At 42.9% G+C, this 20,304-nt stretch overlaps 1 protein-coding gene across 1 annotated transcript in view; it reads right to left on the bottom strand.

Annotated features, from left to right (window-relative positions):
* col22a1 (collagen, type XXII, alpha 1) overlaps positions 1-20,304 on the bottom strand; it is a 285,376-nt gene that overhangs the window by 259,310 nt on the left and 5,762 nt on the right. Inside the window, exon 2 of the mRNA XM_080193549.1 lies at positions 15,520-15,645. Within this exon, the coding sequence (XP_080049675.1) occupies positions 15,520-15,607 (88 nt within the window). The 5' untranslated portion in view covers positions 15,608-15,645. The remainder of the gene's footprint in view (positions 1-15,519; positions 15,646-20,304) is intronic.

The raw sequence follows: 20,304 nt of genomic DNA on the forward strand, positions 1-20,304 counted from the left end.
AGCAATCTTAGTATCGCCTGCAAACTTGCTAATCAGACCAGTTACATTTTCTTCTAAGTCATTTATATATATTATAAACAGCAGAGGCCCCAGCACTGATCCCTGTGGAAAACCATTTGTTATAGACCTCTATTCAGACCTCCCTTCCATCACTACCCTCTGTCTTCTATGGACAAGACAGTTCTGGATCCTTCTAGCTAGTTCACCCTCGATCCCATGTGATTTAACCTTTTGCACCAGCCTGCCATGAGCGACCTTGTCAAATGCTTTACTAAAGTCTATGTGGAAAATATCCACGGCTGTTCCCTCATCAATCATTTTTGTTACCTCCTCAAAAAACTCAATCAAATTCGTGAGACGTGACCTCCCTCATACAAAACCATGCTGTCTGTTGCCAATAAGACAATTCAGTTTCGAATGTGTATAGATACTATCCCCAAGAATTCTCTCCAACAATTTCACTATCACTGATGTCAAACTCATTGGCCTATAATTACCCGGGTTACACTTGCTACCCTTCTTAAATAATGGGACAACATTGGCTATCTTCCAATCCTCTGGGACCTCATTTGTGGCCAATGAGGAAACAAAGATTTTTGTTTGACACCCAGCAATTTCTTCTCTTGTCTCTCTCAGTAATCTGGGATAAATGCCTCCTGGCCCAGGGGATTTGTCTACCTTAATGCTTTTTAATACACCTAACATTTCCTCCCTCGTAATGATGACTTGTTGTAGACAGTTTATATATCCCTCCGAGACACCATCAATCAACATATCTTTCTCCTTTGTGAATGCCGATCCGAAGTACTCATTCGGGATCTCACCCACTTCCTTTGGTTCTAAGCATAATTTCCCTCCTTTTGCCCTTGAGTGGACTAATTCTTTCTCTAGCTACCCTCCTGTTCCTACTATATGTATAAAATGCCTTGGGATTCGTTTTAATCCTATCTGCCAAGGAAACTTGTTGACCCCTTTTTGCCCTCCTAACTCCTTGTTTGAGTTCTGTTCTACTTTCTCTGTATTCTTCAAGTGCTTCATCTGTTTTTAGTTGCCTAGACCTTATGTATGCATCCTTTTTCTTTTTGACTAGACTCACAATTTCCCTGGTCAACCCCAGTTCCTGAATTCTGCCTTTCCTTCCTTCCTTTTCACAGGCATATGCCTGATCTGCACTCCGATCAACTGCTCCATAAAAGACTCCTACATGCCAGATGTGGAGTTACCCTCAAACAGCCACTCCCAAACAACAATCTCTGTAAAACCTGGCAGCCAGACGATCTACTCTTGCAGAATAAGGTCACATTTGCTCTTTGTCTTTAGCCACGGTAAGTGATAAAAGGAGAGAGAACAGTCTCCACCACAAACATCCCAGGGCTCAGAACCTATTGAGATATCAACATTGTTCTGATTGACAGTTATGTCAGTGGTGATCTCAGTGCCAAATGCCCTATAAGGAATGGATAAATCTGCCAACTCTTCACTATTTAATTGCTGCCCTGTCTGCCATACTGGTAAGTACATAACTGTGGTCAGTTAAGGTGGAGACAGGAGCTGGCTCAAGTTCTGGTCTCGGTCTCTGCCTATGTGGAGTTTGCACATTCTCCCCATGTATGCATGGGTTTTCTCTGGGTGCTTTGGTTTCCTCCCACAGTCCAAAGATGTGCAGGTGAGGTGGATTGGCCATGCTAAATTGCTCCTTAGTGTCAGGGGGATGAGCAGGTTAAATGTGTGGATTTATGGGGATAGAGCCTGTGTGGGGTTGGTGTCAAGACAGACTCAATGGGCTGAATGGCCTTCTTCTGTACTGTTGGGATTCTATGATACTCAATCTAACATTTTTATCCCCTCCAGGTTTCTCTCCTGGCTTGATTTATGATGTTAGGGTTAAATCAGGTCATTTGCAAGCAACCACCAATCAAGAATCTAAAGTCCATTTTAGGACCCTCAGGAATACAAGCTGCATTGAAAGGAGGAGCTTGTTCTGCTCAAATGCCTATTGCCCAGTTGCCTCCAGTTGTGTGACAACTGCTCAACCAAAATATGAAGAATTGGATTGAAAACCAAATTCTTGGACTGGCATTTTGTTGTGTGTGCATGGCAGGCAAAAATGGGCTCAAACCAATTTATCTCCCTTGATGTTGAAAGTGTCAGCTGTCCAGTGGTACATCAGATGACCTCAGTCTCAGTCTCATATCTGGGGCAACTGCAGGAAACTTACTGCTGCCTCGGCTGAGATCAGCCAACTCAGGACAATCTAGAGATCAAACTCAGGGGCTTCCAATACTTCATAATGTATTGGACGCTGGGTTCCCAGTCAAGCCCTGAAGATTAATTTTTGAGAAGGAGACTGCCTATGATTTCAGCTTATCTTGAAACCAATATTGTAGTCAATAGCCGCAGCACTAACAAGGTTGGAAAGACGGAAGAAGGATACAGGATAAATCTGGTAATCAGTGATTTGATGAAATTATCTTAGACCAAAGCAAAAATAAATGGATTAACATTTTAGTCTATAGTTACTGAGTGTTTCTGAGCTGCATTGTCCATTCAGGTGTCAATACTGTGAGAGATATATAGGACATGCTGAATGGAGATGAAGTACTTCCACAATCGGAGGGCAAAAACAGAGACCAGAAGAGAAAATGCTGGAAAATCTCAGCAGATCTGGCAGCATCTGTAAGGAGAGAAAAGAGGTGACATTTTGAGCCCAGGCGATCCTTTGTCAAGGATCCTCCGGGTGCCCCAGTTTTGTCCCACAGTCCAAAGATGTGCAGGTTAAGTAGATTGGCCATGCTAAATTGCCCCTTAGTGTCAGGGGGGGATTAGCAGGATAAATACATGGGGTTACAGGGATAGGGCCTGTGTGGGAATATTGTTAGTGCAGGCTCAATGGGCTGAATGGCCTCCTTCTGCATTGTAGACATTCTATGATTCTAATTTCCTCATAAATTATTATTATTCGCTCAGGTGTTTGGAGTACTCTCCATGCTTAATCTTAGATTAGGTCATTTGTATCTCAATGTACCCTTTTTAGATCTTTCTGCACTCCAAGAAAACAGCTGGAGTACTGCTGCAGTAGTACTTGACTTTGATTGATGTGAAATTTCAGTGCCTTAGGCCTAACAGTTCAACATTAAACTATTTCACCTCTTAGGATTCTTAGAACCTAACAACACAAACTGCTCTTTTCATTGACTAGTAATCTGTAAAAAAAAAGATCAAGGAACAATTATTTTACAGTGTTGACTGTCACTAACGGCGGGGTTAATCCCTCTAACCTTCTTCAGTTCTACAACCCTCAGAGATTTCTGCACTCCTCCAATTCTTATCTCTTGTGTATTCTCTATTATCATTGCTCCTTCAGCACTCTAGTTCCTAAACTTCAGAAGTGCCCGCCTGATACTTTGTACCTCTCCGCCTCTCCCAATCCCTTTAAGATGTTTCTTAAAATTTAGCTCTGTCCTACTCTTGCCCAAATATCTCCTTACGTCCAACTTTGTTTGATAATGTCTTGTGAAGCAACCTGGGATGTTTTATTATGTTAAAAATGGCATATATTCGCAAGATGTTGTTCGACAGTTAGGCTAAATATTACAAAAACAAAAAAACTGTGGACGCTGAAAATGCTTGAAAATCTCAGCAGATCTGATAGCATCTGTAGAGAGAATAAAGCCAAATTTTCGAGTCAGGATGACCCTTTGTCAAAGTTAAATTTTGAATGGCTTTTTTTAAGTTAGTTTCACAAGTAGGCCTATATTAACACTACAACAAAGTTACTGTGAAAATCCCTGAGTGACCACACGCCGCTGCCCATTCGGGTATGCCGAGGGAGAATTTGTTATTTAGCTCAGTTCAGTTTTGAGTTCATATTGTTCTTTTAATCGTTTAATTGTTCAGCGGCTAGCACCTAATTAAGTGAAGGATCATTAGGGGTAGTGTTACAGGTTTATGATCACATAACAGAGCTCGAGGCTGCGTGAGCACATTCTTCTTTTGACAGCAACTGGAGTTTCCACCCATTAATTTCAGTCAATAGAAACTCCAGGCTGTCATCCTCCATCTCTGATTTCTGACGATATGTTTCCATCGCCAAAGGCCTTTGACAGAAATGTAAAATTACCTCTCACACTCCGGACTTTTGACAGCATGACAGTTTCACATCTGCCGTGCTTATGAACAGCCTGTGTGAAATTCACAACTCAATGATTTTGTACTTTTTTTTAATAGATCCATGTACAAGAAATTCAGTTAAAATTGGCCAAATACATTTCAAATAAGAACCTTATATATTGAGGGAATTGGAGACCCTGATCACTAATAATAAAACCGGACTGGAGAGAAAAGGACAATGGATCAGTTAGTCCCAGCAGAAAGTTCCTTTCAATTATCAATACTGGATTTAGTTTTGCAGAAAGTGGGGATTTGCAAGATTCTGTCCGAGCTAAAATATTTTGAGCAACAATGTTACACTTCACTGGACACTATACTTTAGTGGAATATTATAAAGGTGCCAATAGATTTTGATTCAGTGGATAGCACTGCCTCCTCCCAGCGCTAGGGACCCAGGTGCGATTTCCCAGCTTGGGGCACTGCCTATGTGGAGTCTGTACATTCTCCCTGTGACTGCATGGGTTTCCTCCCACCATATGAAAGATGTGTTGGTTAGGTGCATTGGCCATGCTAAATTCTCCCTCAGTGTACCCGAACGGATGCCAGAGTATGGCGACTAGGGGATTTTCACAGCAACTTCATTGCAGTGTTAATGTAAGCCTACTTGAATTTAAACGACTTGCGTCTTCCATAGACCAGAATAAGAGCAGCAATATCACAGGAGCATCACAATCTGCAAATTTCGAGAAACCATCCTAATTTGGACAGATCACATTGTCATTTCACAATGATGTGGGCAATACAGACACTTGATGCTGCATGTTTCCATCCAAAATAAAAACAGAACATGCTGGAAAATCTCAGCAGGTTTGACAGCTGCTAGATCTGCTGAGTTTTTCCAGTTTTTATCTATTTTTCTTGTAGGTTTCCAGCATCTGCAGTGTTTTGCTATTATGCTTCCACCCATTTTATTTCTGAAAAAATAAACATTCCCTGTGTGCAGTGCAGAGGACATAGAAACATAGAAGATAGGAGCAGGAGGAGGCCATTTGGCCCTTCGAACCTGGTCTGCCAGTTATCACGATCATGGCTGATCATCCAACTCAATAGCCTAATCCTACTTTCTCCCCATAAACTTTGATCCCATTCACTCCAAATGCCACATCCAGCCACCTCTTAAATACATTCAATGTTTTGGCATCAACGACTTCCTGCGGGTAAAGAATTCCACGGGCTCACCACTCTTTGGGCAAAGAAATGTCTCCTAATCTCCGTCCTAAATGGTCTACCCTGTGTGTTCCAGACACCCCCGTCAATAGGAACATCCTTCCTGCATATACCCTCTCTAGGCCCGTTGGAGTTTTGTAAGTCTCTATGAGATTCCGCCGCCACCCCCCACCACCCCGCTCCACCTATTCATCTCCACTGAAAACAATCCTAACTTAGTCAATATTTCCTCAGTCTGGCCATCCCCAGAATCAGCCTTTTGCTGCACTCCTTCCAGAGCAAGAACATCCTTTCTCAGAAGAGGAGACCAAAACTGCACATAACATTGTGTGCAAACACAAACACGTGATTCTGCTGACAGAAAACTACGTTCCAGCTGAGTGCTATTTTCCTGCTAACCATTGACTTCAATGGCATCAGGATTTTCACATCTCATGCTTAAGACCTTCTGGATTAAGCTGGATTAGTATATTTAACATTTTCATGATTATGTTGAATGGGCAGACAATGCTGGGCAAAAATGGGCCTGATTTTAACACATTCAAACCCACCCACTTGCAGTGTTAAAATTGGATCCCGTACTCTCACTATTTGCTCTCACCCATGGACCATCAGTTAGTGTTAACTCTTGTTAATAGATTCTTCTAACTGCTGTGAGGAGAAACAAAAAGACAGGCGCAATATCAATAGCCATATTTACTTGCCTTGCTAACACGTAACTACCAAACTGTTAAAATAAGAACTTGGTGAGAATTACTACCACCAGTTAATACAGTGGTGGTGATCATTTTCCTGTTGATTTTACATGAGGTCATTGAGAAGCATTCCTGCCCCTGCTAGCTTGTCAAAGCAATTTTTTTGACTTACCCGCTGGCCCCTTTATCCTTCCTGCCAGTTGCTAACTTGCATCATCCTGTAGGGAAGTGGCACAGTCTCTGGTCAGACAGTACCTTGAGTATCTTGTTCAACTTACTAAATCATGCCACAGAGGTCATTACAGTTACCTTGCCCAGGCCTGGGTTAAAATGCCTTTCTGTTGACATAATTGTACCCTGATAAGCATTGATACTTGTGACTGCCCCTGCGTGTGGTGAGCACCAAAACCAATGGTATAAAACCCTGAAGCCAACCCATTTCACTTGCTGTCAGAGGATTAAAACTTCTTCCAAAGGATTTCACCTCCACTACCATTCTATCTACTGATCAATCCATTGTTTTTCCTGACACCTACATTAAACATGCCTTTCGTCAGTTTTAGGCTATGCCTGGCATTTTGGCATAACGGAATTCAGCATGTCCTCTACGACTCTTACCAGTTTTTACAGATGCACCATAGATAGCATCCTATCCAGCTGTAACACAGCTTGGTATGGCTCTTGCTCTGACCGCTTCAAGACCGCTAGAAACTACAAAGGGTTGTGAATGCAGCCCAGTCTATCAAGCAAACCAGTATCCTATTCATTGACTCCTTCTACACTCCCCACTGCTTTGGAAAAGCAGCCAGCATAATCAAGGATTCCACACACTCCAGGCATATTCTGTTCCACCTTCTTCTGTCAGGAAAATGATCCAAAAGTCTGGAAACACGTACCAACAAATTTAAGAACAGCTTCTTCCCTACTGCCATCAGACCTTTGAATGGCCCTCTCATGTATTTAGCTGATCTTTCTCTTCATCCTACCTGTAACTGCAACACTACATTCTGCACATTTTCTCTTTTCCCCCTAAGAATGGCATGCTTTCCCTGCATAGCTCACAAGGAACAATGCTTTTCACTGTATCCCAGTGCACATGACAAAAGTAAATCAAATCAAATAAAATCAAAATAGCTTAAAGCGGGGCTTTGGGATTAACATGATCTGCAATATGTCATGTTTTCTCAATTTCTAAAGCCCCACCTTCACCTGCCCCTTCATTCCCCAACTCTCTATTACACCCTTTCAAGACTACAAGGCTCCAGCATCTGTAGAGTGTGTTGGTACAATCCTTCGATATTAGGGGTATGTCACATTGACTTTCTCAGCGTGACCTCCATGGCCTGAATATTTTCCTTATGGTTTAGCAACCTGAACGTGGTACTCAAGTGGCAGCCTGACCACGGACAGTGCTGCCATAGAGAGATACCTTCCAAATTTATTCAGCTGATGTATAGTTACAGTTGAGCACCCTATTCACAAACTGTTACAAATACAATGTTGAAAGATTGCCATGTTTTAAGGTTGTCCATTATAATTTAAAGTAAAATGATAGAATGAAGGTTGTCATGTCACCTGTTCTAAATTCTGCCCCCAACAAACTTGGGTTTTTTTTGCTAAAGGGGCCCATATTAATTTATGCAGAAGAAGATTTAAGATATTCACTCCTCTAGACAGTGCCACATCTTTGATACTAGTGGGTAGAGTGTAAACCAGCAGGAGCACACAATGGGCAGAATTTTACCAGCACGTCTGCACAAGGTTCGTATGATCGCGCCTGAGGCCAAAGGAGAATGGCGTTTACTGAGCCTTGCCCACGCCCAGAATTGGGGTGGGCATGCCGGTAAACTGTCAGCCAATATCTTTGAACTCTTGCTGATGAGAATAACATGTCTACTTCAGGGACAGAGTGAAATATCACCATTATGGGAATGTTCAGTCATTTTAGAAGTTAAATGGGAGAAACACTTCTGTCATTTAAAATATAAGTTGCCTACTGAATATTATGTAGACAATGTTACTTTGTGTTTCTTTGTTACAGTAAAAGTCTTAGAACTTGAAGTATCTTTGCACGATCCACTCAATCAGTCAGTGGAAATTAAAATAGCTTTTTACAAGTTCGAAGTCATAACTGGGGTTGTGGCACTGCAGCAAACCATTTCTATGATTTCAGCACCAGGAATTTTCATGATAGCCTCCAAAGCTTTGGCAAATGATTGGCAGACACTCCAGGGAGAGACAGCTGGCATGGAGGTTAAGTGGTTAGCGCTGCTGTCTCACAGTGCCAGGGACCAGTGTTCAGTTCTGGTCTTGGGTCACTGTCTGTGTGGAGTTTGCACATTCTCCCCCTGTCTGTGTGAGTTTCCTCCGGGTGGTCCGGTTTCCTCCCGCAGTCCAAAGATGTGCGGGTTAGGTAGATTAGCCAGGATAAATTACCCTTTAGTGTTGGGGGATTAACAGGGTAAATATATGGGGTTATGAGGATAGGGCCTGGATGGAATTGTTGTCAGTGCAGGCACGATGGGCAAAATGGCCTCCTTCTGCACTGTAGGGATTCTAAGTACTTTGGATTTCAGCTGATCTTCCAGTTATGGTGGTTGAGCAGGAAAATCCTCCAACATAATTCTTAGGTCACATGTTAAGTGACCTATCTTCGAAAATAGGACTTAGAACAGTATAACACAGGAACAGGCCCTTCAGCCCACGATGTTGTGCCAAACATGATGCCAAAGTAAACCAATCCCTTCTGCTGCCCTTGGTCAATATCCCTCTATTCTTTGCATAGTCATGTGCTTCTCAAAAAGCCCCTCAAATGCCCCTATTGTATCTGCCTCCACCACTACCTGTGGCAGCATATCCCAGATACCGGCCACTATCTGTGTAAAAAACGTGCCCCACATATCTCCTTTGAATATTCCCCTTCTCATTTGAAGTGCATGCCACCTAGTATTACACATTTCAACTCTGGGAGAAAAGATGTTGACTGTCAGCCTCATCAAAGTCTCTCATAATCGTCATCCTCTGAACCCCTTTCCAGCTTATTTTGAACTATTTCTTCATTTTTCTTCATATGCATCATGCATCCATTTTCCTGGGTAGCGTGGTGACACAGTGGTTAGCACTGCTGCCTCACATTGCCAGGGACCCAGGTTTGATTCCCAGCTTGGGTCACTTTCTCTATGGAGTTTGCACATTCTCCCTGTGTCTGTGTGGGTTTCCTCTGGGTGCTCTGGGCTTCTTCCCACAATCTAAAAGACGCGCTGGTTAGGTGCATTGACCCGAACAGGTGCCGGAGTGTGGTGACCAGAGAATTTCACAGTAACTTCACTGCAATGTTAATGTAAGCCTTACTTGTGTAAATTAACTTTAACTTTTTATTTTCCTTTTCCATTTGTTTCCTTGCACAAATGTATGTTCAATTTCATCTACCACTGATTTACAACTGATAGATTTTGTTCATCTTCTTAGATCTTCAGCTTTGGCATATATCTTGACATTTCCTCCTTCAATTAATGTTATTTGTGAACTTGACCAGTGTGTATTGTTCTTTAGTGTAAAGTTATCAATGTGAATTGTCAAGAGAGGAGTCCAGCATCAAATCCTATGACATTCCATACAGTGACCTCCACAACCCTGACATCACTCGCCAAACAACTAACTGCTGCAGCACTTCTTTCAGTTAATTCCTTATCTAAATTCAGGTTTCACTTTGAACTCTTACCCTTTCAGGTTTGGTAATGGCCTTCCGGAACAACTTTATCAAATGCTTTTGAAAATTGAACCACACCAAGTCGTGAAACCTTGAACTGTCCACTTGACATGTCTCTTTCACAAAGAAAGTCATAGAAGCTCATCAAACATTTACCCACTTCAGCTAAGTTGCCTGATACCGAATGGACTATTTCAATAAGAGCATTCCTCAAATTTAGTCCCAGCGAGTCTGCGGACTGAATTTTCGCTCAGCACCCATCATCCTGAGAGTCAGCGCCAAACCCAATCTGCCAGCTCTGACAGGCTCTCTGCCATTTTGTGCTCTAATGAGCTTTGATTGGCAGCTAGCAGGGTTTCTGTCCGCACTTGGATGGAGGTCCAGCCTTGGAGAGCTTCGGCCGACAGCATTCCAGTCCCTCCAGGCAAAGTGCAGCAGTTGTCGGAACAGAAACTGCAGTGCCACGCCTGAGACTAAGCTCTGGAAGTGCACTTCAGGTAAGTAACAGGGGTCCCAGAGGAGGGATGGTAGAAGATGCCTTGTGGTGTTGGGACTGTGGTGATCTCAGTGTTGAGGACTAGCCAGGGGATAAGGGAGGATTGGAGTTCCCAGGCCCCATTGGGAAGAGTGCCCCTGCCTGAAAGGGCTTTTCCAATTGAGGTGCCCCCTCCCCCTGCCCCTCCCCCAACACTTTCCTGCCCGGGATTGCAGGAGTTTCCCACCCTCAGTCACCAAGCATCGACCAACCTAAAAACTGAAGCTGGACAGGAAAAAGCTCTTAAGTTGTTATTAGATGGGTGGAGTGTAAAATTCTGGAACATTTTTTTAAAGTTAGCTTTAAGATACTTGGATGAAAGGATCAAAACAATGTGGAGGAGAAATTCATTTATGCAGCCATGTAGACTTAAGTCAATTCATTGGACAACAATGGGCAGCATTTTCTGGCTGTGTTCGCCCCCAAAACCAGGAAATCCAGCCCTAGGTCAATGGTACAATACACACCCTGCCCGTAACAATTCCCATTGGACAGGAAATTTCCTCCCCATGTCTCTGATCAATGAACAATTTCATTCCACCCCAGTGTGTTTCAGCTGGGACTGGTTATGTTTTTTTTATCAGAACTGTGTAAGTAATCTGATATGGGGCACCTACTACCAAATTTCAAGATTTCTATCTATTTTACTTGGGAGGGAATGCTTATGTTAAAATACAGCTTTGTTAAACCGAAGATTCTATTCTGCAACGCCTAATATTCCGGCACTGCTATTTGTCTCCAGTAGAGGGAATGCTGGAGACCTTTGAAGCATGAAGAACCAGTACCTCAATAGATTCTAACAAACAGAGATGGGCGAGACATTGAAATTGCTCTTCTTGTCAGAGCAAAACCATAATCAGAGAATTCCAACATGCATTCAAGGCTAGAGTCTGCTCAAATACTGTCCGATCAGCAGCTCAGTAGTTGCTTGACATATCTAAGTTGATTGACAGCAATCTTGGCCAATTCCCAGATATGGAATGAGCCAAAGCAGGAGACATCAGAACTGCTGTTCAAAAGTTTGGACAAAGAGGTGGTTGCCAAATAACCTCTTAAAGGGGGTGCAAGAGATAGAGGGGTAGGAGTTGGGACGTCTTTTTGAAGTTATACAAGACATTGGGAAGGCCACACTTGGAATACTGTGTACAGGGTACAGTTCTGGTCACTCTATGAAAGAAAAGATATTACTGAACTAGAAAGAGTGCAGAAAAGATTTACTAGGATGCTATCGGTACTTGATGGTTTGAATTATAAGGAAAGGCTGGATAGACTGGAACTTTTTTCTCTGGAGCATAGAAGGCAGATGACTCAATGACCGGCTTTCTATAACTTCCTAACTATTCCATCCACAATCAGTTTCTCAAGCCATCTCTGTGCAGCTTATGAGATTCTGCCAACTTTTCATGATTTACCTTCCTTGTGAAGTTATCCTTAATCTCCTCCACACTGATGAAAAGGAACTACAACTTAGCAAGTTTTACTTATTAACTATATTGTTTTAGACAATAAGATCAAAAGATATTGGAACAGAATTAGGCCATTTGGCCCATCCAGTTTGCTCCACCATTCCATCATGGCTGACATGATTCTCATCCCCATTCTCCTGCCTTCTCCCCATCACCCTTGATCAACTTATTGATTAAGAACCTATCTATCTCTGTCTTAAAGACACGCAATGACCTGGCCTCCACAGTCCTCTGTGGAAAGGAGGTCCACAGATTCATCACACTCTGGCTGAAGGAATTCCAACTCATCCAAGTTTTAAAGGAGCATCCCTTCGCTATGAGGTTGTGCCCTATGAGGTTCTAATCTCTACCACCAGTGGAAACATCCTCTCCACATCCACTCTACCTAGGCCTCTCAATTTTTCCTAATATCGCTGTGACTCTACACTGCACCCTTTGCATTTGTTTTATCATTTTGCTGTGACTAGCTAATCAAAAGTACACACAAGTCTCCAACAGCAGCTTAATTAAGACCTTGTGCAAGTTCAACATTATCTCCTTGCTTTATATTCCAAACTTCAAGATAAGAAAACACAGGGGGAACCATTCTAATAGAAAAGCAAAATACTGTGGATGCTGGACTCTGAAACAAAAACAGAAATTCTGCAAAACCTCAGCAGGTTTGATGAAGAGTCACCAGGACTCGAACATGGGCTCTATTCTGTCTCCACAGATGCTGTCAGATTTGCTGAGATTTTGCAGCATTTTCTGTTTTTGTTTCGGAAACAACTTTCTCTGTTTAAAGTTTCAACAGCTTTCTTTAATAACCTCTGTATCTGCACACAGAAGTTTCTCTGTTCCTTTACTTCATTTAAATACAAGTTATTTATGGTACATTCGCTTTCCTATTTTTAACTTCCAAAATGTATTATTTTTAACTTCCAAAATGTCTTATATTTAACTTCCAGAATGTATTATTTTACAAGATTTTGGGCCAAATTCCGATGTCCGGTCTTGGGACTGGTGGTGAGAACAAGCACAGAATCACAAACACGAAACCCAACCACATTTATGAGTTTAACCTCATTTAAGAAATAAAGAGCTTACATTCATACAACACCCTTTAAAACTGTTCCAAAGCATTTTGAGGCATGGTCATTATTGTAATATAGGAAAAGTGAAGACCAAATTGTGCGCAGTGAGGTCAATGCACAGAAATGAGGTAATGACCAGATAACCTATGTTGGTGAGGGATAAATATTGGTTAGGACACTGGGGAGAATACCCCTCCTCTTCTTATTATTGTGTAATGGATTTGCTAAAACATCCACTTGAGAGGACAAATAAGAGCTTGGGATTAGCATCTCACCCACAAGATGACATTTCTGTCAATATAATACTCCCTCAGTGTGGTACTGAAGTGGCAGGCTAGATTATCTCTGGAGTGGGACACTGAATCCATGACTTCTTACATCAAGCAATTCCGCTAGCATTGAACCAAAGCTGGTCGGAGACATTGGCCGGAATTTTCCGGCTGTTCATGCCAATGGGATCTTCCAGTCTTGCCGGCGGTGCACTACTGCAATGAGGGATGCATTCAACAGGAAGCCCTGTTAAAGACAACAGGACTGGAAGATCCTGCAGCCAGCCAATGGAGGGCTACCCCCACTGTGGTGAAACACGTGGTGGTTTCCGTGGTAAATCCTGCCCAACGTGGTTGACCTATTAACTTGAGTATTGCCTAAAATCGCCAAATCATCTCTCAGAAGTGATAACTTATCTGCTCCTGTGGGTCTTAAGCTGCAGCATTTATTTACACGTCTTCCAGCAGGCAAGTGCAAAGATGTATCGTAAGGTTTGTTTAAATTTGCTGCCCAAGTGAACTGAACTTCGTGCAGCCAAAAGAGAAAACACTAGAAAATCCCAGCAGGTCTGGCAGCATCTGTAAGGAGAGAAAAGACCTGGTATTTCAAGACCAGATGACCCTTTGTCAAAGGGTCTCTTTTGGTTTCACATTCCAGCATCCACAGTAATTTGCTCTTAACCAGTGAACTTTGTGGAACTTGTTATCATGCACTCTAAAAACCAAGCAGAAACTGCCAAAAAATGGCTCAAAGAGATTGGGAATGAGAACAGTTGCTGTATATCCAAAATGTTCATGTAGTGGTAATTCTCTGGCCTAATAATCTAATGGCCCAGACTAATCCTCTGGGGACCTGGGTTTTAAGTAAATATCTGGAACTGAAAGCTAGTCCTGGTTATGGTGACCATGAAACCATTGTTGTAAAATGTTATTAATGCCTTTTAGAGAAAAAAAAATCTGCTATCCTTATCTGATCTACATGTGAATCCAAACCCGTTGAATAATGCAGTGCAGAAGAAGGCCATTCGGCCCATGGAGGCTGCACCAAGCACAATCCCACCCAGGCCCAATTCCCATAATCCCATGCATTTACCCTAGCTAGTCCCCCTGACACTACAGGGCAAGGTCCCTATTTCCATGACTCCATATATTTACCTGCCAATCCCCATGACTCTAGGATTAATTTAGCATGACCAATCCACCTAACACGCACATCTTTGGACTACAAGAGCACCCAAAGGAAACCCATGCAGAAACGGAAAGAATCTGCAAACTCCACATAGATGTGACCCAAGGCAGGAATCAAACCAGGGTCTGTGGTGCTGTGAGGCAGCAGTGCTAGCCACAGTGCCACCATGCTGCTCCAGAGCAATGTGGTTGACCTTTAATTGCCCTCTGAAATGGTTTGGTAAAGCAAGGGCAATGATGGATGGGCAACAAATGTTGGTCTTGCCAACGATGTCTACATACTACGAAAGCATAAAGAAAAGTATAAGGTCAGACTAAAAACCTTAATTAAGATGGTGCTATTTATAGCAAAACCATCAGCACAAATTCTACATTCTACTGTGTCTGGATTCGCATGTGGGCCAGACCAGATGAGGATAGCAGATTTGATTTCTCTAAATGCCATTAATAAACCAGATGGGTTTTTATAAGAATTGTTTCATGGTCACCATTACTGGGACTAGATTTTAGTTCCAGATATTTTTGGAAGAGTATTGGCTCCAATTAGCCTTTAGGCAACAGAGGCTGATCAGCCCTGGGGTGTCTATATTAATCATTCTGCATTGTTTTCAATTTTAAATCTTGGACAGTAAAGTTGTTGGATTTATAATGAAATTGCTTCAGTTGTATTTCTCAATTGTCATGAAATGGTGAGATGCTATTAAAATGAATATTTGTTTGTGCACAAGTAAAATCGAACTGTGCAGTGTGTTGTAAACCACATTTGGGCAGCACCGAAGAGAAAGAAAAGGACAGGGAACAGGGTGTTATTTGCAATTGATACAATTAGTAATCAGAGTGTTATGAGCCAGAAAGCATTTTTAGACACAGGTGAGGTGCTGAAAAAGCAACAGAAGAAAGAGAGGGAGGCAGCTGTGAAGCAGCAGGGGTAGCCACTACGCTGCCCAAACAGGCACCATAACAAATTATGACTACATCCAGAGTCCAACTCTCAAAAGTCCATTGTGCTTGCCTTTCCGAGACAGATTTATATTTCAAATGTGATTACTCAGGTAGTTGTAAATGCAGAATATAACAGCGTTGAAGAAAGGAACAAAGGAACCAAATTCTAAATCACACCAGTATTTGAGCGAAAAGGGAAATTTAATGCACTGATTACTGCAACTCTGTGAGCAACAGTGGCTCTCTCAGGACTAGGATATTCATTTAATCATATCCGTTTAATCATGATGAATAAGGAATCATACCTGCTCTCTCTGCATACGTTTCTTCTCCAGCCCATATCGAGAGGATTATGATGATAAATGAAAATCGAAACATAGCTCGAAGGACCATTCCTTTTTCACTGGGACTCGATATTAGGACATTAAACCCTGTGGTGAAATAGAAAGAGACTAATGGTTAATTCATAGGTTGCTATCAGCATTCTATTCAACAAATAGTAATCTTGCCAGGTGGATTGAAATGGTTCTGTCCAGTCCTGGAACATTATTAAACTTCTGTAAACCATAATTACATATTTTGGTGTATAGATTATTTTAATCTGGAAAACTTACAGATGTAATTCAATTTTTTTTCTCTCCAGTCTGCTTTTTACCTTGAAGTATGAATGGTCCACTTGGCTGCCTTCTATCAGAAGGACAATGATCAAATGAAACCAACCCATGTGATTAGGATATGCAGTTAATGAAGATAATAGCTGAGGTTCTACCACCCCACCTGCCACAGGGTTTGGAGTAAGGGAGGGACAGACAATGGGAAGGTCTGTTGACCTCAATCAGAATTTTCCAGTCTCAGGTTGAGTGATGCCGTAAAATCCCACCAAAGGTTTATTCTTTTGGCTGAGGGCCACTCAGCACCAAATTTCATTCTAGCCTTAATCCAAACATGGACAACAAAGCTGAATTCCAGAAGGGAAGTCAGTGTGACTGCTGAAGAATCTCCATAGTGCAGAAGGAGGCCATTCAGCCCATTGAGGCAGCTCATAATCTCTGAATAAAACATCCTACCTGGCCCATCCCCTATTCTGCACATTTGCCATGGCTAAATCCACCTAACCTACACATCCTTGGACAATAAAGGGCAACTTACTGTGGCAAATCCACCTAATCTGCACATCTTTGGAGTGTGGGAGGAAGCCAGAGCAGCCGAAGGAAACACATGCAGACAAAGAGAGAATGTGCAAACTCCACTCAGTCACCTAAAGCCAGAATTGAACCCGGACTCCTACTGCTGTGAGGCAGGGTGGTGAGAACTCTCCCTTGGATGCAGGCCAAGCATCTCAATCTCAGGGAATTACTGCAGTCGCTCATCAAAGTTATGATTGCACTGGGCCTCAGTGGACTGATACCGACATTTATGAACTATTGAAATGTGGGGACAATTAATTCAGCAAACATTGAGACAGAAACAAAAGGACATTGCTAAGCCAGGTGGCATTATTAAATAGAAATACCTGGACTGTTTCAGTAATTACTGTGGCTTATCATAATAAATAATTAATTATATCTGAATATAAACATCAGGGGATAAGTTGCTAAAGTACTGAATTCCTTGGGTGACTGTGAATTGCAGCCACAACGAATGAGATCACCTGCCAAATGACTGGATCACTGTGATCACTCAAAATGCGCAGCATAGAAAGACGTACCATACAACACTATAGTGCAGAAGGAGCCCATCTGGCCCATCGAGCCTGCACCCATCACCATCCCACTCCAGCCCAATCCTTGCAACTCCACATATCTACCCTGCTAATTTACCCTGACATTAAGGGGCAATCTAGTATGGCCAATCAACCCAATCCACACATCTTTGGACACTGGGAGGAAACCAGAGCACCCGAAGGAAACCCATTTAGACACGGGATGATCATGCAAACTCCACAAAGACAGTCACCCGACGCCGGCATTGAACCCAGGTCCCTGGAGCTGTAAGGATGTGAGGCAGCACTGTGCCACCGTGCCACCCTGATAAAACTGATTCTAATCACAGCTGATCAGCGGCCAGATGCAGGAAGTGGAGTTTGGGTGGTCACTGACTCCTCAGAACCCATTTCCCCTGTGGAAGACCAGCAGGTTGGGTGATAGTGAGAATACCTGACATTAAGTAAATTTTGTCTGTATTTTGACTCAAAGAGGAGCATTGGGACAGATTTGAGACTCAATTCCGGCATTGGCATTTCAACTTGCAATGTTAGAGCTCAAGAAATGAAAAGGTGAGTTAATCAGCCACACATCAGTGACATATCATTCAGAAAATGCAGCCACATTACAGGGATGTTGAATCCAGGGGAGATGGCTACATATTAGTGATGTGTAACCCAGGGAATATGGAAATTCTTCTTATCATATCCTGATGACTGACAGTTCCTCAAGTGTCAGGTCAGCAGTGGGGACATTCACTGATAATTACTCAGTGCTCAATATCATCTTCAGCTCCTCAGAGCCAACATGCTGCAGCAAGACCTAGACAACACTTGAGCTCGGGTTAGCAAGTAACAGGTATTATTTGTGATATGGCGATACCAGCATTGGACTGGGTTGGACACAGTAAGAAGTCTCACAACACCAGGTTAAAGTCCAACAGGTTTATTTGGAATCATGAGGTTTCAGAGTGCTACTCCTTCATCAGATGAGTGGGTATTATTCGAGCCAGGTAAGTGGCAAGAAATGATTATCTCCAGCAAGAGGTAATCTTGATATTCCCCTTGATATTCAATTACATTGTCATCGCTAAATCCCCCATCATAAACACCCACTGGCCAGCAACGTAACTGGACCAACCTTATGAATACTGTGATTACAAGAATGGTCCATTTTGCGGTGAGTAACTCACTTTCTGACTTCCCGAAGCATATACGCCCCATCTGCACAGCACAAGTCAGGAATGTCAGAGATTGAATACTCTCTACCTCTATCCAATCTGACAAGTAGAAAGTAAAACTTGCGCCACAAAAAAGCCAGGCAATGACCATCACCGAAAGAGACACTCTAACTACTGCCCCTTGACATTCAATTGTGTTACCATCACTGAATTCTCTACTGTCAACATCCTTAGAGTTACCATTGACCAGAAACTCAACTGGACTCACCACATAAACATAGTGGTGACAAGAGCAGGTCAGAAGCTAGGAGTACTGCGGTGAATAAATTACCTCCTAACTCCCCAAAGCCTATCCACCATCCACTTGTCTGGATGGGTGCAGCTTCAACAACATTCAAGAGGCTTAACAGCATCCAGGACAAAGCAGCTCACTTGATTGCACCACTTGATTGAGGATCATGGAACCTGGGGGTCCTTGTGCACGAGTCGCAAAAACCCAGTCTGCAGGTGCAGCAGGTGATCAAGAAGGCGAATGGGATGCTGGCCTTTATAGCGAGGGGGGTAGAATATAAAAGCAGGGAGGTCTTGCTGCAACTGTACAGGGTACTGGTGAGGCCGCAGCTGGAGTACTGTGTGCAGTTTTGGTCGCCGCACTTGCGCAAGGATATTTTAGCCTTGGAGGGAGTGCAGAGGAGGTTCACTAGGCTGATACCGGAGATGAAGGGGTTGGACTATGAAGAGAGACTAAATAGACTGGGTCTGTTCTCATTGGAGTTTGGAAGGATGAGGGGGGATCTTATAGAGACGTACAAGACAATGAAAGGGATGGATAGGGTAGAAGTAGAGAGATTTTTCCCGCTTAGAAAGGATAGCAGGACTAGAGGGCACAGCCTCAAGATAAGTGGGGGGCGGTTTAGAACGGAGTTGAGGAGGAACTTCTTCACTCAAAGGGTGGTGAATCTCTGGAATTCTCTGCCTGTGGAGGCTACCTCACTAAATATATTTAAATCACGGGTAGATAGGTTTTTGATAGACAAGGGAATTAAGGGTTATGGGGAGAAAGTGGGAAAGTGGAACTGATCCGCTTCAGATCAGTGGATGGCGGAGCAGGCTCGAAGGGCTAGATGGCCTACTCCTGCTCCTATTTCTTTTGTTCTTATGTTCTTATGTACATCTACAAACACTCAATCCCTCCACCACCCATGCTCAGTAGCAGCAGTGTGTACTATCTACAAGATGCGTGCAGCATTTCACCAAAAATCCTTAGACAGCACCTTCCAAACCCACGACCACTCCCATCTGGAAGGACAAGGGCAGCAGACACATGGGAAAACCGCCACCTCCAAGTTCCCCTCTAAGCCACTCACCATCCTGATTTGGAAATATATCGCAGTTTCTTCACATTTCCTGGGTCAGTGGAGAGAACGTGTGGGAAGAACTCCACACTGACAGTTCCCCTAAGGTTAGAATTGAACCCAGGTCCCTGGCACTGTGAAGCAGCAGTTCTAACCACTGTGGCACCGTGCCACCCTGATTCTAGCTGTGAAAGTGAAGGGAGCATTAGTAATAGTGCTCATGGTGTACATAGAGGGAAACAGCAAGGGTTCCTTTCTCCAGATACTAAACAAAAGACCCTGATTGACAGTACACATCTGTATTCAGCAAGAAAGAATCACGTGCATTTGTGCTGTCTGTTAATACAGTTAATGTGTATTCATGGAGATACTTTGGTGACAATTGGAGAGTACATACCACCCACAATCCAGTGGGTTATGTTACTGGTAAAAGTTTAAAGTTTATTTATTAGTGTCACAAGTAGGCTTACATTAATACTGCAATTAAGTTACAGTGAAAAACCCCTATTCACCACAATCCGGCATCTGTTCTGGTTCGGGTATACTGAGGGAGATTTTAGCATGGCCAATGTTTCTAACCAGCATGTCTTTTAGACTGTCGGAGGAGACCAGAGCCCCCAGAAAAAACCCCCACACACGGTGAGAACATGCAGACTCCGCACAGACAGTGACCCAAGGCCAAGGGAATTGTTCTCCTTGGTGAGTGGAGATTTGACGGGCATTTGGCAGAGATGTATAAAATTCCATCAGATTTGGATGAGGGAGACAAGGAAAAGGTTCCCATTAGCTGATCGTACAAGAAATACAGCCCCCTTCTGTGCAATAAATGCACAATAAATTCCCAAGCTGGGA

The sequence above is a fragment of the Carcharhinus amblyrhynchos genome, chromosome 8 (assembly GCF_965287045.1).
Source record: "Carcharhinus amblyrhynchos chromosome 8, sCarAmb.v2.hapA, whole genome shotgun sequence".
Taxonomy (NCBI): domain Eukaryota; kingdom Metazoa; phylum Chordata; class Chondrichthyes; order Carcharhiniformes; family Carcharhinidae; genus Carcharhinus; species Carcharhinus amblyrhynchos.